This window comes from Mus musculus, chromosome 19, assembly GCF_000001635.26.
Source record: "Mus musculus strain C57BL/6J chromosome 19, GRCm38.p6 C57BL/6J".
In the NCBI taxonomy this organism is placed as follows: domain Eukaryota; kingdom Metazoa; phylum Chordata; class Mammalia; order Rodentia; family Muridae; genus Mus; species Mus musculus.
The window spans coordinates 53,327,537-53,347,346 of record NC_000085.6 but is presented as its reverse complement, the minus strand read 5'-3'; the positions used below and the strand labels follow the sequence as shown (position 1 = coordinate 53,347,346).

Here is a 19,810-nt window from a genome sequence, read left to right as displayed (position 1 = left end):
TGCAATAGGCCAGGTGGGTCTTGAACGTAATCTCTGGTATCATATTGAACCTCCTGCAGTTTTCTAAGGACACAGTTCCTCGCTCGCTCACTGCCGTCTACAAGTCTTCCAAGACCCTCTGCAGGAGAGAGAATTACGGCCTTCCAAAACCATCTTTCCGTTAGTACCCTCTGCTTCTCCATTACCGTACCTGATACTTTCTCACCCAGAAAGCTCAAGGTCCTTAAGGACAAAGGTGACCTTAAACGTTCTTATAATTTCTATGCAAACCTCTCTCGGTATATCTGGCAGTGAGACATTACAGCTCACAATTGAAAAGCATTTGCTAAATAAATAAACGAATGAATGAACAAACAAATAGGCAAACTGCAAAGATCCACTGCACTCAAGTTTCTGACATTTATCACCTAATTTAAAAACCTAACCTTTTAGTAAATCCATGTTTTTAAGCCATGAGCCTATCACAGTCAACCCCATTCTTAAAGACAGAAAGAAAGCCATCCCATAAACTCAAATTCGAAGGAGCTCAGTAACATGTTTACTCCCCCCCTCCCCCACCCCAGGCAGGGTTTCTCTGTGTAGCCCTGGCTGTCCTGGAACTCACTCTGTAGACCAGGCTGGCCTCGAACTCAGAAATCCACCTGCCTCTGCCTCCCAAGTGCTGAGATTAAAGGTGTGTTCCACCACTGCCTAGACACATGTTTACTTCTTAAAATCTTTTTTTTCCCCACAAAATACAATGTGTCACAATCATGATAAGCCATAATCTTAAAGATAAAGTAACAACTACATATTCACTTTAATTTCTCATGCGGAATGGGAAGTTTGCTTTGAAACAAATGAAAGCCGCTTCATTACGAACTCACCGGTTCTTTTCCAACTCATTGTGTGTAGATCTAGAAGAAGAAGAAGGAGAAGACGCATTAGCCAAACTTGTTAATAAGGTTACAGAAAGGTATATCAGCTGTGTCAGTAATGTATCACAAGTGAATTTAACAACACAACTTCTACAACCTCCTTCCTTTGAGTAAAGTTATACTTGCGGCAAATCACTGTCATAATGGCTAACAAATTTATACTAAACAGCAAAATACAATGAATGAGCTATTTGGCCAAGTATCAGAATTGTTACATTAGTCCCTTAAGTAATAATCCAGAATTTTAAAACATGAATATGATAAAGGACAATTTAAGTCTTTAATATTGGAACTAAGACTTTGGTCATCTTGCAGCACGTGCACGCCCATGCGTTTACAGAGCCCAGGAACCCACAGGCTCGCTGTGTAGCTGAGCACGGCCTTAAGCTTTTGGCTCTTCTGCCTCTGCTTCTCAAGTGCGGGGACTACAGCAGGTGTGTACCACTGCCTCTGACTTTACGTGCTCCGGGGACTGAGCCCACGAGCTCATGCACGCTAAGCAAGCACTCTCCAGCTGAACTACAACCCCCCATATATCATTTTACACATCTCTGTCAATGCCGAATGCGTTCAGAATATTGTGTTACCCACTGCTGTAATTTTATCCCCCAACCCGTGGACATTTAATGTGAGATTCACAACCCTTAACAAGTACGTATTTTTATGAGCCTCATAATTGGTGGGAATTTACCTACTGTCTTGAATTCAACAGCCAGAGGGCTGAGTGTCTGTCTGTCTGTCTGTGTGCCTGCCTCTTGCTTACTGGCAATTTCCTAAAGTTCCACAGGATGAAAAAGACAGACACTCCTTTTTAAAGAGTTATCTTAAGCGCTTCTCCCTCAAAAAAAGGAAAAAAGAGTCTTATGATGTCTCAAGACTTCAGCCAAATGAGCAGCAAATGTATGCACAATTCAGGCAGAAGAAACTATAGAAACATGCAATCTGTAGCTTAGCAACTCAGAGCTTAAAGTGCAATAACTGACAATGAAGCTTCTACCGGTCTGTTTATTAAACGTGTGGATTGTTTTCTTTCGTTTGTGTGAGACACTCAAGCAGAGAAGTCTGCGAGGACAATGGCATACTTAGTCACTTATTCACCTTTAGTATTCACACGTGTGTCTCCCTGTGAGCACGCACGTTACGCACACGCGCCACGGTGCAGATGGAGGTAAGAGAGCTACTCCGCGGAGGAGTTTCTCTGTCCACCTTTACGTGTGTTCTGGGGGCTGAACTCACGCCGCCGGGTTTACACAGCAAACGCCATCTCAGCGGCCCCCAGGGATTAAAGAAATCCTTCAAAATTAACAGTGAGATTTCCTGTGCCCTCCTGGCAAGCAAGTTTGGGTTTAGTTGCCTTTCTCTAAAACTGACAGCAGGTAAGAGATGCTCTCTCTCTAAGAAAGTCCACAGTACCTGATCCACAGCCATGACATGTTTATAGAAAAACACATGCTAGTTCATCATAAACCTATTCTAAACTATCTGGCAATCCCACGGATCTCCACAAATGCAAAGGAGAAGACGTTCAACAATAACCAGCGGTGGAATTCCAACATTATCCTGAACCTATTATAAAAGCTAGGACCAAAAGAGCATAATCGGGCCCACCACTGTGAGCAAAATTAAAACAGCAGGTCCCCTCCTGCCTCTCCTGAACACTCTTATTATTTGTCTTATTAAGGAAAAAAAAAAAGGCTAAGACTCTGAACCTTTTCAGTGACGTAGGAGATGCATGACACACATCTAGTTACGCCACCACAGGTTTTAACAAGATTCCCAAGTAACAAGAAACACAACGGTCGCAAACACACCAATGCCCCCCCCCCAATACCGCTCGTGCCCCAGCCCTTTTGCAAACACACTATTGATTCCCACAGTCCTCGCTCTTCCAGTGTTTACTCCTACTTTGCTTAGCTTTTCCGTAGACTATGAAGTCAGCACACCCTGAACGCTCTCGGTGTTCAACACTCAATTAAGACAACAAGGAACGGGAGAGCGGCCGGCCGGCTGGCAAACTCACACGCGTATAGGAGTCGTTATGACGAGAGGTAAAATAAGTTCGTATGGGAAAATCCAACTGTCTCAGGAGCGCAAGGGTCACGGGGTTTGCTTCTCCCTGGAGCTACTGAGAACATCTGGGGCAGAGGTAGCTATGATTTGGGGCTTAAATGATAGGCATGGCTGGTTTCAGTAAGGTCTGGAGCCGACCGAAGGTTATTCCAACTAGAAGGGATAGGTTAAGCAGGCAGAGCTGTGAGGTCCCAAGCAACGGCAAGGCGTGGTGACACTCAGAAGTCACACAGACAACAGTGTCATAGAGCAAAAGCCTGCGCTTAGTACTAACTGCCTCTCACTCACACCAGCTGTGTGGCTTTGGGACAGACTATTTAACCTGGTTCACAGCTTCCTAATTTGTAAAACTCAAATATCATCATGCCTTGCTAGGTTAGAGTGAGAACCTGAGGCGAGGGAAATGCACACGCACCCGGCACACGCAGTCAGGAAATCTGAGGTCCTAATTGTTTTGAGGCATGGCCTCACTGTGTAGCCCAGCCTGACCTGAAAGGCCTGATCAGCCTCCCGAATGCTAGAACTACAGGCTGTACTACAGGTCTAGGTTTTTGGTTTTTTTGTTTTGTTATTTAATTTTATGTATATGGGTGTTTTGCCTGCCTGGATATCACCTGTGTGCCCAGAGTCTTCAGAGGCTGGAAACGGACACTGGATCACCAGGAACTGAAATTACGGAGAGCTGCAAGCCATCACCTGCTGCCACCTGGCTGCTGGAACTCGAACCCCGGAGTTCTGCAGCACTCTGAACCGTCTCTCCAACTCCAATAATCACATAAAAACAAAAACCCAAAAACTGAAAACATACTACTCTAAACACTGTTAAATATACTACATAAGACAACTTGATGGGTGTTCAGTAACCCGAGAAATTCACCCGGAAAGAGAGAAATAATCGTAACAAGGAAAAAGAGAAACCCAAAGACAAGTGATAAAGCCATTTGGTCATTTAGCCAACTGTGCAGACGGTGCAAGGTCCAGCAGTGTGAGGCAGAGAAAGACACCCGGATGTGTACAGAGATACAGTGGTTCAAGTGATGCTAAGAATAAATGAGTAGATGAATCCACTGCACACCAACACACTCTCCGTAACAGAATGCAGCTCTGCGAGCAAACATCAGTGAGGAAAACTCTTTCCCCTTCACACACCTCTTCTCTGCTTAACTGACTTCCAAGGACAGAAAAACGTCTCTTTCAAAGAGCACTGAATCATGGGTAATCTTTATCAGTAACAACTCTTTAATAAGAGAGACATTCTATGTACCCCATGCTTGAATGGGCACCGTTTTCTGACATAGACCCCTGTGTTTTCTGACTACAATGTCACTCGACCTCGTATGTTTAGGGTGTATTTAAAGGACAGACAGGAGAGTCAAACCTGCATAAAATGGTCACATGTGACTCAGAAGTGTCACTGCCAAGAAAGGAAAACAGAAGCCTGTTACCAGACTGGGGAAGACATATCCTGGTTAACTAATAAGCCAATCTTCAACTACTTATGTTTTTCTTCCATTTGCTTTCTAACCCTTCACGGACCTAATGAATGCTGCTCTCAGACAACAAAGTGAACATAATCTATGAAGCTAGAGAAGTATTTTCTAACCTGAAACATAAAGTTTAATGTGTAACCCATAACATATGTATGAAATAGAATATATAAAATATTGTATATAATATATATGTGTATAAGTATATACATATATTTATGTACACACACACACATATATATATAAATAAGTGGGGTGAGGGGGGTTCTCTGAAGTCTATATCCAAAAAGGGTTGACAAGGAAAACTATGAGAATCACTGGAGCAAAACTTCCAAGTATACTTATATATTATTATTCTTTATTGTTTCTTTATGTACCACACCCAGGTCTTTCTTTTTTAAAGGTTATTTTCTGTCTATGTTTCCACCAAATATATAGCTAATATTTTGAGGAAAAGGCAGTAAAAGACATAAAAGATGATAAATTTTGAATTTTGAAAACTTTTCTTGTACGTTTTCCCATAAAATCAAAACCCACAACCAAGACAGTGATTACAGCCACGGCCGTATGATCATCCCTGTCTTAGCCTGATTGGCTGGTGGGCATGCCAACTGCTTCCAGCTTTTGCGGTGACTTTGAATAACGGGCCAGGACCATTCATATGTGAGCGTGAGTGAGTGAGCAGGGAAGACACCTTCATCTTCAAGGACTGCTGCGCCTCTGTCTTCTTACACTTACACTAACACCCGGGTCTTATGATTATGAGCGTGGCCACAATGGGAGCCACACACTGGTATTTAGTAGGTAAATGTTTTGCTGAAAGATTAAAGAGAAAACACGTCACTCAGCGTGGTTTCTATTCATTGTCAAGTGACAGAATCTAGAACCACCTTGGGCTTGGTTCTAGCACGTGTCAATCCCCAGGCACGTCTATCACCTAGAAGAAATCATGGAGTCAGGCCAGCCCACCCTAAGTGTTTGTGGTCCCAATACGTGGGTGGGGTCTTCACCAGCACAAACAGAAGGCAGGCTGAGCACTCTACTCATCTCTCTGCTTCCTACCTGCAGACACGTGACTCACTGCTCAGACCACGTCTCCCCACCGTGATGAACTGAACCTCAAACTGTGAACCAGAATAAATTCTCCCTCCCTCAAGTTTCTTTTTCTTTTTGTTTTTGTTTTTTTTTTCCCCCACGGAAATGAGGTAAGTAATGTTCCCAGCTACTTCTGGTAACCTGAGTCTCAGACTGTGAGTAGTCCGTCTGTCTGTCCGTCTGTGTATGCGTGTGCATATGTGCACATGAGGGCCAGAGGTTGACACAGGGTACCTTCCCCAATCACTCCTCAACTTCCATTTGAGACAAGGTCTATCACTGACTGGAATTTGGCCAGAATGGCTTGCCAGCAAGCCCCTAGAATCTTCTTGTCTCTGCCTCAGATTTCAAAGTTTAAAAAAGGAAGAAAACAACAACAACAACAACAACAAACCTCTTTCTAATGAGTACACATGCTGAAAATAAAATAAACATCAGAAAGATTTTTAAACATTTCTAAATTTCTTTTTTTATTTATTATATGTAAGTACACTGTAGCTGTCTTCAGACACACCAGAAGAGGGCGTCAGATCTCGTTACGGATGGTTGTGAGCCACCATGTGGTTGCTGGGATTTGAACTCGGGACCTTTGGAAGAGCAGTTGGGTGCTCTTACCCACTGAGCCATCTCACCAGCCCTGCTTCTTTCACATAAAGCAGTTAACCAAGCCCACCAGTCTTCTCAATAAAGTGTCAACAGCTCACCAAAATCTGATTTCTGTGAGCTTGCGTGTGTACACCACAATACTCAGTGTTTACTGAGTATCTACACTGGAAATATAAATACTCTAAAATTACAAAGTTCCCTTACATCTGCGCTCATTTCACACTGACCTATACATAGAAGGGACTAAGGCAGGATCTCTTAATTCTATGTGTTGGCAGGACAATGGTGGGGAGTCATAACCAAACACCTGAAAATTCACTTTTCTTCTTAATATCAAGGCAAACTTACTGCACACTGACCCTATGCAGTAAGTTTCTTTCCTTAGAGGGTCTGCAAAGATTCACTAGACTGGTTCCTAAACTGAGCTCACAATGAGAGACCAGCTGCAGCTTTATCAAAGTTTGACTCACTAAGGACAAGACAGCGTTTTCACGAATGAAAAAGAAAATAAACCACAAAGGGTTAAAACAGCACTGGTGGGCAGTACCATGACGTCAGCCCTGGACCACGTGATCCAGGTGTCTGACAGAAAGGCGGAGCACTGACACACCACACAGAATCTAAGTTTGGGCTGCTCAGCCTTTAATTTCCAGGTAAATTATTACCAAAACGTCTTTGCTTACCCTAGAGTAACAAGTCTTAGGTCTTTAACTCATCCTCTAGTTCTACCTAGGAATGCCTGAACTACAAGTCTAATTTCTTGAAGGAAAAAGGAGGAGGAGGGGGAAGGAGGGAGAGGAGGATGACAAGGGGGAGGAGGGAGAGGGAAAGAGGGAGAGGAGAAGGGGGAGGGAAGGAAGAAGAGGAAGAGAATCCACTTCAGACAATTTTCTGAAATCAAAGTAAGAGATACACGTTACAGACTTTATAAATGCACAGCTATCATGTTACATGCAAATTATAATTATTGCTCTTTTTATAAGACAGAGCCTGCCCCACCCTCCACCCCTTTTCTTTCTGAGCTAGGGTCTAACTATGTAGCCAAAGCTGGCCTAAAATTCACAATCCCCCTGCCTCAGCCTTCCCAGTGCTGGTAATACAGACCCGCCTGTGCCCACTTGAATGTGCCCTCTGTCACACAAGTCTAAGTCTTCATGTTTGTAACAAACATGAAATAACAAAGGTACAGCAGAATTCAGCTCTGCCTGGAATGACACGTGAGACCTTAGGCTAATCTGAATGTCATCAAGACAACTGGCTTAATAAACTACTGCATATGCAGAGCAGAGCATCCTCCAATAACTTAAGATGTTGAAGACAAACATGAAAAAAAAAACCACTTAAGCAATAGAATTTCTTGGGGCATAAAGAAAAATGGAATTCTTACAGGAAAACAGACACAGCTGCAGACATCGCATTAACTGGACTAGTTTCTGAACCCCCAGTGTGGCTTCCCTTGATCCTGTAGCTGCTATACACTGTATATACAGATACGCACATATACACACAGACACATGAAATTACTATATACGGCGTGAGTAGAAGTGAACCCGTCTAGGGGAACAAAGGGAAGGTGGGCAGGGACGGAGAGGGAACGAAGTCAGCATACAACACAGCCTTGTGTGAAAACTTTCTAAGAGTGAAAGGTTATAATAGGCTCAGAACCATGAAGCGCTCCCTCAGGGACCAATCATCACGCCCTGTTATAGACTCACTGGATTCTGTTTTTCCTGTTGTGAACTTCATCATAGTTTGAAATAATAAATTATGTTGCTTCTTTCTTTCTTTTTTTTTTTTTTTTTTAAGTTTGTCGAGACAGGGTTTTTCTGTATAGCACTGGCTGTCCTGGAACTCATTTTGTAGACCAGGCTGGCCTCGAACTCAGAAATCCACCTGCCTCTGCCTCCTGAGTGCTGGGATTAAAGGCTTGCATTAGATAGTAAGTTTCATGAGAATAGAAACACAGCTGCTTATTTCTTTCATTAGCTAGTAAGTTTCATGAGAATAGAAATACAGTGTATCTGTGTAAATACATATTCCGAATGTACCAACATTTTTAGAGATGTGCTGGTTGGTCGACTGGTTGGCTGACTGGTTACATTGTTTGTTTTTGTCAACTTGACACAGACTGTGTTCATGTGGGAAGAGGGAACCTCAACTGAGGTAATGCCTCCATCAGACTGGCCTGGAGGCCAGTCAGTGGGGAATTGTCTTGATCAGTGATTGATGTGGAAGGGCCACGCCCCCTGTAAGCTGTGTCAACCTTAAGCAGGCCATCCTGGGCTGCAGAAAGTGAGCTGGGCAAGCCAGTGAGCAGTGTGCTCCATGGTCTCTGACTCAGTCTCTTGTCTTGACTTCCCCTGACCACGGACTGTACCTTGTTAACCCTTTCCACGGCGCTTCCGTCATGGTGTTTTAATCATAGCAACAGAAAGCAAATTAGCACAACAGGAAATCAAACCATAAAACCAAAAAAAAAAAAAAAAAAAAAAACACCAAGAGACAGAAGAGAACGAGGTTCTATAATGCACGCTTCAATTACATTAGGTCTATATTAAGCCAAAAATTGTATCTGGAAACACAGTTTGTCAGCCATGCTATCAAACGAATCTCTTTCATTAGATTAGTATTTGGAAATCTATCCTCACCAGAAGAAAATAATGAAGTGCATCAAAAAGAAAGGAGACAGTGCTGCCTCATTGCTGGTAAGAAATCTTTCTTCAGATCACAGTCCCCTCTTCCAGACTGTCATGATGAACACACATCTTAAATTCAGCTTGTCATTAAAAGCTCTAATGTTTATACCTGCATATAATGTGCTGATCCAATCCACCTACACCCCTGCCCTGCAGTCTTGCTGCCTCCCCCTCACAACTTCATGTGCCTTTCTTTCGTTTTTAAATTTAATGTCCACCAGATCCATTTACTGCTACCTGTTTGTGCATGGGTGTGGGACCATCTACTAGAGTATGGGTGGCGTCTCAGCACCAGAATCTCCGAGGACAATGGACTTCTTCCCCTAGCAGGGACGATAGCTCCTCAGGAGTGGGACGTCTGAGCCCTTCCTCCGTCTGCTCTGAGATTCTGGCTAGCTTGATCCTGTGCGGGTCTTGTGCACACGGTCACAGCCAACACCATGATATGTCATCTGCGGATGTCTACTACCTCTGGCTTTTACAGTTTTTTTTCTGCCCATCCTTTCTGAGATGGTTACTGTGACCCTCAGGGATATGATACAGATGTCCCATTTAGAGTGGAGTACTCCGGCCTCTTTATTCTCCGTATACAATCCAGTTGTGGGTCTCTGTGTTGATCACCATCTACTGTAAAAAGAAGCATCTTTGATGAGGGTTGAAAGGATGTGCAGTTAGCAGAATGACAGTCCGAAGTTCTCTTCCCGAGCCTATGACTTACCCAGCCATAGTTAACAGTACCAGGCGTGGGCTCTATTTTGCGGAGTGGGCTGTAAACCCAGTGAATAGTGGTTGGTTACCGCCGTAACATATATGCCGCTACTATACCTGTGCACATGCTGGAGTAGGCCAGTCATTTTTGTAGCTCACCAGGTTCTCAGCTCAGTAAGACTGTTGCTAACTTTTCTCTCCTGGTGGCATCTGTTTAACCTTGGAGCTCTATGAAAGCTAGCCAGTAGAGATGATGCCTTTAGGTCAATATCGGCTTGCACTTTCCATGTCTTGTGTCTCAAGGATAGGGTGTCTTCAGCGATAGGGTCCAAACATCAAGTTTGGGAGGGGTAACCAAAGCAAAGGCAGTGACAGACCGTAACGCTGGGGTCCACGGACCTCACTGACCAACACCTCAGAAAGCAGTAGCCTAGACCTGGTACTGGCTTTTCACCTAACGGCATCCAATGTCCAGGAGAGGCACTGTTCCCTCCTTAGTCAGCACTACCTGCCATATAACTAAGTCTTAAGCAAATCGCTTACAGCGTCTCTTGGCCACGAGTGATTTAAAGCAGGGAAATGCATCAGTTGAGACCTAAAGTTACCTTTTTAACATGTAGTCTTTTCTGTCGTATGTTTAGTATTTGGGCCAATTAAAAATAAAAGTTATCTCTTTAAATAGGGAGGCATTGTTGTTGTCTACTGACCTACAAGAAATAATCTTTTAAGTCTTCAAGAGTTAAGAGCAAACTTGGGCTTCAGTGAAGCTCCGAAAGGAAACCCTGGCTCGTTTCCTGTGAGGCACACAAAACACATCTCAAAGGATGGATTTCTTACTGACAGTACTGAAGAGCGCGGTCATCACCAAGATTTACCTGCGGATAATCTACATTTGTGTCCCAGAACCTGGTAAGGTTCCATAACACAAAGACCCAGAAACTATTTTTAAAAATCTAAAAACTAGGAATTTCACAAAAGCGAGTCTCTACGCAATTCTCCAAACATCAGGAACATTCTTGAGAACAGAACACACAAGTTACTGTCACAGAGAAAAATCCTCTGTAATTATCCTCTGAAAGTAAGTGCTGGAGAGATGGCTCAGCGGTCAAGAGCACTGACTGCTCTTCCGGAGGTCCTGAGTTCAATTCCCAGCAACCACATGGTGGCTCGCAACCACCTGTAATGGGATCTGACGCCCTCTTCTGGTGTGTCTGAAGACAGCCTCAATGCATTTACATACATAAAATAAATAATTCTTTAAAAAAATAAAACCAACCATGTGCTCACTTCAGCTCTTCCTTCCCCACCCCACTCCCATTCTCTTAAAACTAACTAACTAACTAACTAACTAAGTGCCATGGTGGCTCCAGTTCCAGAGGATCTGACACCCTCATCTGGCCTCTGTGGACATTGCACACATGTGGTACCCAGATGTACATAGAGTCAAAGTATACATTAAATTTTTTTTCTTTTTAACATGCTGGGTATAATGCCACGCACCCTTAATCCCAGCAGTCAGGAGGCAGAAGCAGCCACCTCTAAGGTTTGAGGCCACTGTGATCTGCAGAGGGTCAGGTGAGCAGGGCTACTTAATGAGACCCTATCTCCAAGGGAGGGAAACATCAAATTATCCTCCTACTCTCTCAGAAACTACCAACTTTTGAATACAGTCAGAAGGGAGAGAAAGCTGAAGATAGAAAACACTCATTCCTTCTCTATGAAGACGAAAAAAAAAATCTTTGTCTTTAAAGAATGCTAAACGACAAGAAAATCTGGTGGTGGTGGTATTGCTGGTGTTTAATTTCTTTGATGTTAGCAGCTGGAGCTGGAATTCTCTGGTGTTCTGGCATTCCTGACGTCTACCCACACGACAACAACTCAAGTCCAAGCGGGACCTGATCCGTGACTTGCCAGCTCAGCCTAACAACCCATGTGTCACAGGTTAACACCAACGTTTTTTGCCAAAACTGACAGTTCTTTGATTGCATTTCCCCGTAACACGGGATGACAGCGAGTATTCTTTGAAATGAATGTAACACTCTGTAGTTTACTATAATATGCTTGTTTATAAGAACACACTGTTTCAAATGTGAAGAGTCATCTTCATAAGCTACATAAATGCATTGTCCTTAACATTCCTGACAACACAACGTCATACAAGAGTTTGCCAAAGCAGAAGGTGCACTCTCAGCCACGGTTTTTCCTCCAGTCCGACACGGTACATGACACACACACACACACAAAAACATGGTTTCCTTATAAGGCTGTCAACATGGAGTCTGACAACCCTCCACTCTTTGAGTGACACCTACTATGTGCAGACTGCTGTTGACAGCAGAGATAATGTTAAAGCAAACGTCAGGCAAACAGTGGTACACCTATAACCTCAGTGGCACGTGGACGGTGCAGGCCGGAGCGTCAGAGAGCTGAGCCACTGAGAAGCAGCAGAGGACACTTGAACCTTGTCCTTATGGAATCTTTAGCCTAACAAATGTGCCACAAATATTAGAAACAATCAGATGATACTATTCCTACAAGTATAACGAACATTATACCATAATGAACATATATATATTCCATGGACTATATAAAGATCTGATCTACTACCAAGCACATTGGGTGGTGCCTGTATTCCCAACACTTGGGAGATGGCAGGAGGGTCAGGAGTTCAAGGACAGCCTGGCCTCAGAGCAAGTCTGATGCCAGCTTACACAACATGCAACCCTGTCTCCCAGAGATCTGAGGAACTATCTGAGAATAAGAACGGTTTCCCTGAGGACCTTAGCACTGAAGGAAGAGTGCTAGAAGACAGAGGTAATTTGGCAAGGAGGGAGGAAGATGATTGCCAATGGGGAGCTGAGCACATACGGGCCTTGGAGGAGAAGGAAATATGCTATGTTAGAGGCACTGAAAGAAAGCCAGCCCATGAAATTCATGAGGATCATGGCTGCGACTACATCAGGAAGGAAGTCACCACACTCGTTCAGTTCAGATCAAGGCTGAGCCTGGGAGACTTCTAGTAAAGCCAGGAGACCAGAAGACACATTTGAGAAATGCTTAGGGATAAATTAGTGTGGCACTAATCAGTGGCTCAGTTAGCAGTTTTAAAGATGACAGATCTTGACTTATGTTTTTATGTGCATTGCTGTTCTGCCTGCATGTCTGCCTGTGTGGGAGTGTTGGAGTCTCAGACAGTTGTAAGCTGCCATGTGGGTGCTGGGAATTGAACTCGGGATCTGTGGAAGAGCAGCCAGTGCTCTTAACCGCTGAGCCATCTCTCCAGCCCTGAAGGTCTACTGCAACAAGATCCTCAAACAGCAGCAACATCTTAGCAAGTTCAGCTGAAGTGTGCCAAAAAGCTGTGACTAAGATTACAGTAAAACCAAGCATGCATTTACAAAATAATTACATATTATAGGCCCCACCTCCCGGCTGTCAGACAAAATTACTAGCATTTCCAGGTACATACTTATGATACCACAGTGTATCCTTCACTTTTTTCCTTTGTACCTCTGTAAAAATATGATTTTGAATCTTGGGGAAAAGATTAGGGAATTTCTGTTGTGAGTCCCATAACTCCCAAGATAAGTTTACAGAACGTTTGTATCAGGAATATCACAGCCTACCTGAGAACATCACAGTGAAAGTTAGCCACTGTATCTCTAAGCTGCTACAATATCAGAAAATAGCTATTGCTTCAGACATGCGGTATCACAGCATTGGTAACTAAGACACTGGGCTGGGGGCACAGCTCAGTGGAGCGGTACTTAGCTAGCACTAGCACGTGCTAAATGAGTCACTGCTTCAATCCAGAGTGAAAAACTCAAGAAGAGGAGGACAGAAGAAAAGGTTTAAGGTTTTAAGATATGGAAAAGGAACGATGACTTCTACAGATAACCGAGGAAGAAAGGGTATCACACACATTCTGCTCTCTCGTGTGAGATGATAAAGGAACTGAAATTTCTATACACCATTTATCTTATGTAACCAGTATAAATAAGATACCCTGTCTGGAATAAAAACAACAACTAAACAAAACAAGCTAGAAAAGAAGAAGAAGAGGAGAAGGAGGAAGAGGAGGAGGAGGAGGAGGAAGAAGAGGAAGAGGAGGAAGAAGAGTGATGAAAATCTTTTTTTTTTGTTTGTTTTGTTTTGTTTTTTATTTTGAGACAGGGTTTCTCCGTGTAGCCCTGGCTGTCCTGGAACTCACTCTGTAGACCAGGCTGGCCTCGAACTCAGAAATCCGCCTGCCTCTGCCTCCCGAGTGCTGGGATTAAAGGCGTGCGCCACCACTGCCCGGCCTAGATGAAAACCTTCTTACTAATGAATTATAATGTCTGCTAACCATACGCTGTTAGTAACAATGTCATGTGTGCGCTGATGTGCAATATGTGCAGTCCCCTATGGTCACCAGGTCCTAAAACTGTCAACTCGGCACAACTGGCACTCAGGCAAGAAGGAGGAATCCCGGGAATATCGAATACAGCTTCTTATTTTACAGCAAGGGTCAGAAGAGAGGTGTAATGAAGCCGTGTACCTGACTTCTAGGAGACAGGGATTCAAACCCCTGTAACATGACAGAACCCAGCCCTGTTTCCCAAATGGCACTCCTCTTTCCATTTTGTAAACAAAAACAAATAAATAAACAAACCAACCCCCAAACTTTTCATTTGTTGTTTAAATTTTCCTGTGGTTGGAATGAGAACGATCCCCACGTGCACACGTATTCGAATGCTTGGTCCCAGCTGGTAGAACTGTTTGGGAAGGATGAGGAGGTGTGTCACTGGGGGTGGGCTTGAAGACCTCAAAAGCCCCCGCCATCTCAGCTAAGCTCTCTCTTTCTCTGCCTTGTGCTTGTGGATTAGATGCAAGCTCTCAGCTACGGCTCCGGAGCCATGCTCCACACCGTGACCGTCACAGACTCCCCCTCTGAAACAGTCAGGAGGCTCCCAATACACTCTTCCTTCTGTAAGTAGCCTGGTGTTTGTCAAAGGAACAGAAAGGTAACTAAGACAAATCTACATGTGGATTAAAAGACAAGGTCTCGAATACATCTTAATTCCTAACAAAAGAACCAGAAAAAATACAGATAAGCAAATATGTTTTTAAGTGTATACCATTATGTATATGTGTGTGTGTGTGTGTATATATGTGCTTAAATACATACCACAAAAGATCATCTAGACTCACCAATAAATACAGCATATTAGACTAAAGGCTATTTTTATAATTTAAGAATTGAAGTTTAAAAAAATACCAAACTATCTTGAGAAAGCACGCAGCTCTAAAGGCCCAAATAAAGGCGAGAAAATGAACTGAGTTTGTCTCGGGGACGTCAAGAGGAAGCGTGGAAAGATCTGAACCCGTGACTTGCAACTGTTATCTACAGGAGCCTAACGTTTCCTGCAGGGAGAGCTTGGGCAATATTGTGTCCTCAACCGCCTAAGCCCGAGCCACCCGGCTGGAGCGCCCAATCCCAGCCGAGTGAATCATTCTGTTCCCATTCTCTAGACGATGTTCACAGGATGAGACAGAAAGGTCTCCTTTAACTTCCCCTTATCAATGGGAAAATATGCTTCTCTGGAGAAAGGCTTCTTGAAAACTGCATACTGACACAAATCCTTGGCATTTACTGGCTTTCTAGAACCAGAATACTGAAGAGTCAGCCAGAGTCAGCCAGACTCTTCCAGAAGCGGAAGTCGGTTACGTCTCAGCGCCTCTGAACACGCAGGTTCTGGGAAAGCGATGCACCCTGGGAGGATAGGAGTCTTCTTTATTTTCTGCTCTAAAACCTCCGTACCAATCACTTTCCATTAAGTAAGACTCAAATGTTCTTCTACAGCATGGTCCTTCCCCCTCCTCCTTAACAAACGGGCCAGGCCCATTAACATACTTAGGTATTTTTATTTCTTTAACAAAGCCCTTGTTTCTCTTATATCTTGCTGGGGCCATTTCTAATTTTTAAAAAATTCTTCTCAGACTGCCGTAAACTTGGGGAGAGAAATGAAAACCCAAGGTCCCTCTCAGCCTGTGGCTGCGAGCATGGGTGCAGGCCACCAAGTCCCCACTCACACTCCTCTAGGGATAGGGACACTGTGATTTCAATCTCCTCTGTGGGATTATATCATCCCCTTCTGCATACAGAGCCAGGGCGGTGTGCTCTGGTGTTGGCATTAGAGAGAAAACAGATGCAGATGTATAGGATTAGCCCAGAGTCTGAGCCCCTCCATTCCTGCTCCCTAATGCCCACCTCCCCACCCCCACCGCCGCCATCCTCTCCCTACCTGTTGGCAGTGCTGGTGTTGCTGCTTCCACTGCTGTGTTTCTGTGCCCGGCTCAACCTCCGTGGGGGCTTCGAGTGCTGTAGCCGGGGGCTCGGCATGGAGGGGAACGATGAGGCGTAGCCATGTTCACACTCTAAAAACCGTAAGAGAAGAAAAAGGTTTAAGAAGAATATACATACCCAAATGCACAGACCCACAGATCCAAAGTTCTTGTCCTGACACTTTTTTTTTCCTCAAAGTAGAAAAGGTAAAATGTGCCTAAGCTCTGGTTAGAAGATAAAATCCTGCTGTTTAGCCATCCCTTTAATCCCAGCACCCAGGAGGCTGAGATGAGATCCCAAGTCCAGGGCCAGCCTGAGTTACGTGTGGCAAGACCCTACCCTAAGGGGAAAAAAAATCCATTCACTGTCTGAACATTAATCTGGTGACATACCCCAGACCCAGCCCACTGCCAAGAGAGTATATTGAAAGTCTTCTAAAGCAAATTTCTCCTTCCTCTCCAAATCCCTTTCCTCCAAGAATTCTTTAAGGCTCATTTTTTTCTTACATGTACATAAGTGTTCAGAAGTATATATGTGCACCAGATGTATGCATGCTTTCTGGGAAGCCAGAAGAAACACCAGTTACCCCCACCCATTCACTCCAAAAGATTTCACGTGCCTTAAAAACAAAACAAACCAAGCCAGCCAGGTGGTGGTGGTGGTGCACGCCTTTGATCCCTGCACTCCGAGGCAGAGGCAGTCAATCTCTGAGTTCGAATCCAGCCTAGTCTACAGACTGTCCTAAGTTTCGGACAGTCAAGACTACACAGAGAAACCTTGTACCGAAAACCAAAACCAACCAACCAAAACAAACAGAAAACCCTTGGTTTAACTACAGTCACCTCTTCGGTGCCTCTGTAGCCTCCACACTTTTGCGTGCCCCAACTCTTCCGATCACAACTTCTCGGGAAGGACCTCCTCTCTCCTGACAGAAACATTTAGGCTCTTCACGCTCCAATACCTTCCTCAGTCTCCCTATTCCTCCACCCACCTCCACCTCCACCTCCACCTCCAAGGCAATCCCATCTCACTGCACTTCGGACGCTCACAATAGCACTGTGCCCCTCCCGCAGCTCTTCGGCGGGCATCACTCCCACCCTACTCCTCCCCCGGCTCGCACAGGCTCCGCCTCCTGCACCCACACCTCCCCAGCGCCCACCCCCTTCAGTCTCCAGTGCAGTCTCAAGTTGCAAGAGCTCTTGGTCCAGCGCCCTCCGCCCTCTCCTCCGGTCCGCTTAGCAGCCGCCCCTGCGCGACTCGAGAGTCCTTCCCTTGCAGCCCAGAGCCACGCACGGGTCCTCCCCTAAGGCCCCCTCTCCTCTGCCTAAGCTCTCGCCCACACCTCATGCATGCACACACACACGCACGCACACACACGCGCGCACACACTCACACACACGCCTGCCCTCGCTCGCGAGCTTCTTGCTCGCCTCCTCTCCGGAACTCACCTGCACTCCTGAGCAAGAACCCCCACCGTCCCGACGCACCCACCTCTCCAACCGCGCGCGGACTTCCACGCGCGTGCACCCCACACGCACGCACATTTCTCCCCACGCGCGCGCGTGCTCCTCTTGCCGCGCGCGGGGACGCGCTTCACCCTCACCGGTGCACGCACTTCCAACACCACACGCGCGCACCTCCCCTCGCCAGCCGCGCCAGTCACGCCGCTCTCCACGCGCGGAGCCCGAGGCGGCGGTCGAAGCGACGGCGTCCAGCCGTTACCTCGCTCCCTGCGCTCCAAAAACTCCGCGGCCTCCAGCAGGCGCTGCACGTTGATCATCCGCACCCGCTCCATGGGCTCCGCGCTCCCGCCCCCGGCCGACAGGAGGCGCCACAGACGGCTACAGTCCCACGACGACTCCGGACATGTGCGGCGGGCGGGCGGGCCAGCTCGGCCCCGGCTCGGCGCGCTCTCCGCCGCCCTAGCCGTGCCCGCCGCGCCCGCCGCGCCGCCTGCAGCCCGCGCGCGGTTTGTTTACTTCTCCGCGCGAGCACGGGGGAGGGACCGGAGCAGCGGCAAGACCCGCCCCGCCCGCCCCTTCCGCTGCCCCCTGGGAAATGTAGTCCCGCCCCCCCACCCCCCCGCCAGTGCACGTCGGGTGCCGAGGGACATGGGCCGCCTCAGTACGCCTGCGCATGGTGGACTCCGCGATGGCCTCCGGGAGATGTAGTCTTTCCTTGGCTTTCCTTTCCTGGTTCCAAGGATGGGGAGACTAAAAATTTACATGACTTTGCTTCTGAGGAAAAGACTTGGGTCTGCTCCCAAGGACACTCATTTCTTAAATGACGCTCAGGGCCTAAAGTCCTCTCTCTATTGCTTTCTTGTGGAACTTCAATGCCTCGGTTCTCTCACCCTCTAAAAGAGGAGAAAGTAACAACTACAAAGGGCAGGGCCACAGAAGTAAATAAATAAATAAATAAATAAATAAAATCGGAGAAAGTAACAACTACAAAGGGCAGGGCCACAGAAGCAAATAAATAAATAAATAAATAAATAAATAAATAAATAAATAAATAAAATCGCTGTTCAAAAACATGAGATCACTTAATGAGAGCCAGAGAGTACATCCATTCGGTCCTTCTTTCCCTCAGTCTTGACACTGACAAAAGGTTTTTCTAGTCCCTTCTTCTTTTTGAACTGATTCTTCCCCCACTATACCATTAGTGTTTTTAGACTGAAAACCTGTTCTAACGATACAAGGAAAGGACATAAAGATTTTGTTCTGGATTCATACTGACTTCAGTTCAAACCGGAGCTCTGGCTATGTGGACTCCAAGCTTCTTTTCCCCTCCTATATAAGATGGATTTATCTCTTCCACGTATGCATCATGGTAAGGCCAGACACGTGCCAGGCACTGAACCAGACTTGTTCCCAGGAAACACATATTCAGTAAGCTTTATTGTGAAGTCTAACTGAAATAATCTCATCGCTGAGGGTTGCTCCTCCCAGGCTCCTCTCCTGAAGTGTAACTGACATCAGGGACAGTAACTAGCAGGAAGCACACTAAAAAGCAGCCACTTACTGCCCTCAGTCACCACCCTCTTCCTATGCCCCGCTTCAAACGGATGTCTTAACCTTGGCACTAGCGATGCTTTGGACCCGATGGTTCTGTCCTGTACATTGTTGGATGCTCAGCAGCGCCCCTACCCCCCACCCACTAGATGCCAGTCTCGCACCACCACCCTGGGGCATGACAACCAAAATACCTCCAGATATTGCCACACATCCCCTGGGGCACAAAAGCACCGCTGGCTGAGAACTTTCTGGGGGAAAGCAAACACAAGATGGCTGGAGGCGCTGCCTGTCCAGGGAGCAAACTGGGAGCTGTGGAAAGTAGCCACAGTCTGCCTCACTCTGATCCTGTTGATCTGCTGGGGGATGTCCAAAGTGACAGAGCTCTTGGTGAGGAGACAATGTCCCCTTCCTGTGGTCATGTTATTGGCGAATGAAGTTATCTCCAGTGAGGTCACAGGCTACGAAATTCTGCCAGCCCTTTTAAATACTGCAGTTGGCACAACATTTAAGAAATGGATGTTCGTCAAATTCAGGGAGACCCAAAAGAAGAAGTAAGTATTCACAGGCCACAGTAGGGGTGGGGGACTTTTCTAGGCTTTTTAGCTGTTGGCTAGGCCATATGGGTTTTCCCATTATGTACTGGTAACAACCACCGCCATCCCAGCAAAGGACGTTACTAGATAGAGGTAGAAAGAAGTTTGGTCTCTTCACTTTTCCCCACTTTTCTATCATTCACTCTGCCAAGTGTGGTGGCTGCCAGCACTCAGGAGGCACATATAGGCAGTTTTCTATGAGTTTTGGTCTCTATGGTGAGTTCCAGGACAGCCAGGATTACATTGAAAGATCCTGTCCCAGAAAACAAAAACAAAAAACCTTCACTCAGAACACC

At 45.7% G+C, this 19,810-nt stretch overlaps 1 protein-coding gene across 12 annotated transcripts in view; it reads right to left on the bottom strand.

Annotated features, from left to right (window-relative positions):
* Mxi1 (MAX interactor 1, dimerization protein) overlaps positions 1 to 19,810 on the bottom strand; it is a 63,166-nt gene that overhangs the window by 25,947 nt on the left and 17,409 nt on the right. For 3 of the 12 annotated variants that reach the window (NM_001008542.3, NM_001360348.1, XM_006526739.1), the window contains exons 2-3: positions 15,864 to 15,996; positions 867 to 896 (exon numbers count right to left, since the gene is read on the bottom strand). In NM_001008542.3, coding sequence (NP_001008542.2) covers positions 867 to 896; positions 15,864 to 15,996 — 163 coding nt within the window. Of the gene's footprint in view, positions 1 to 866; positions 897 to 15,863; positions 15,997 to 16,746; positions 16,940 to 17,063; positions 17,320 to 17,352; positions 17,935 to 19,810 lie in introns of those variants that run through there. The other 9 variants (XM_030250764.1, NM_001360345.1, NM_010847.4 and 6 more) reach the window with 9 other exon arrangements.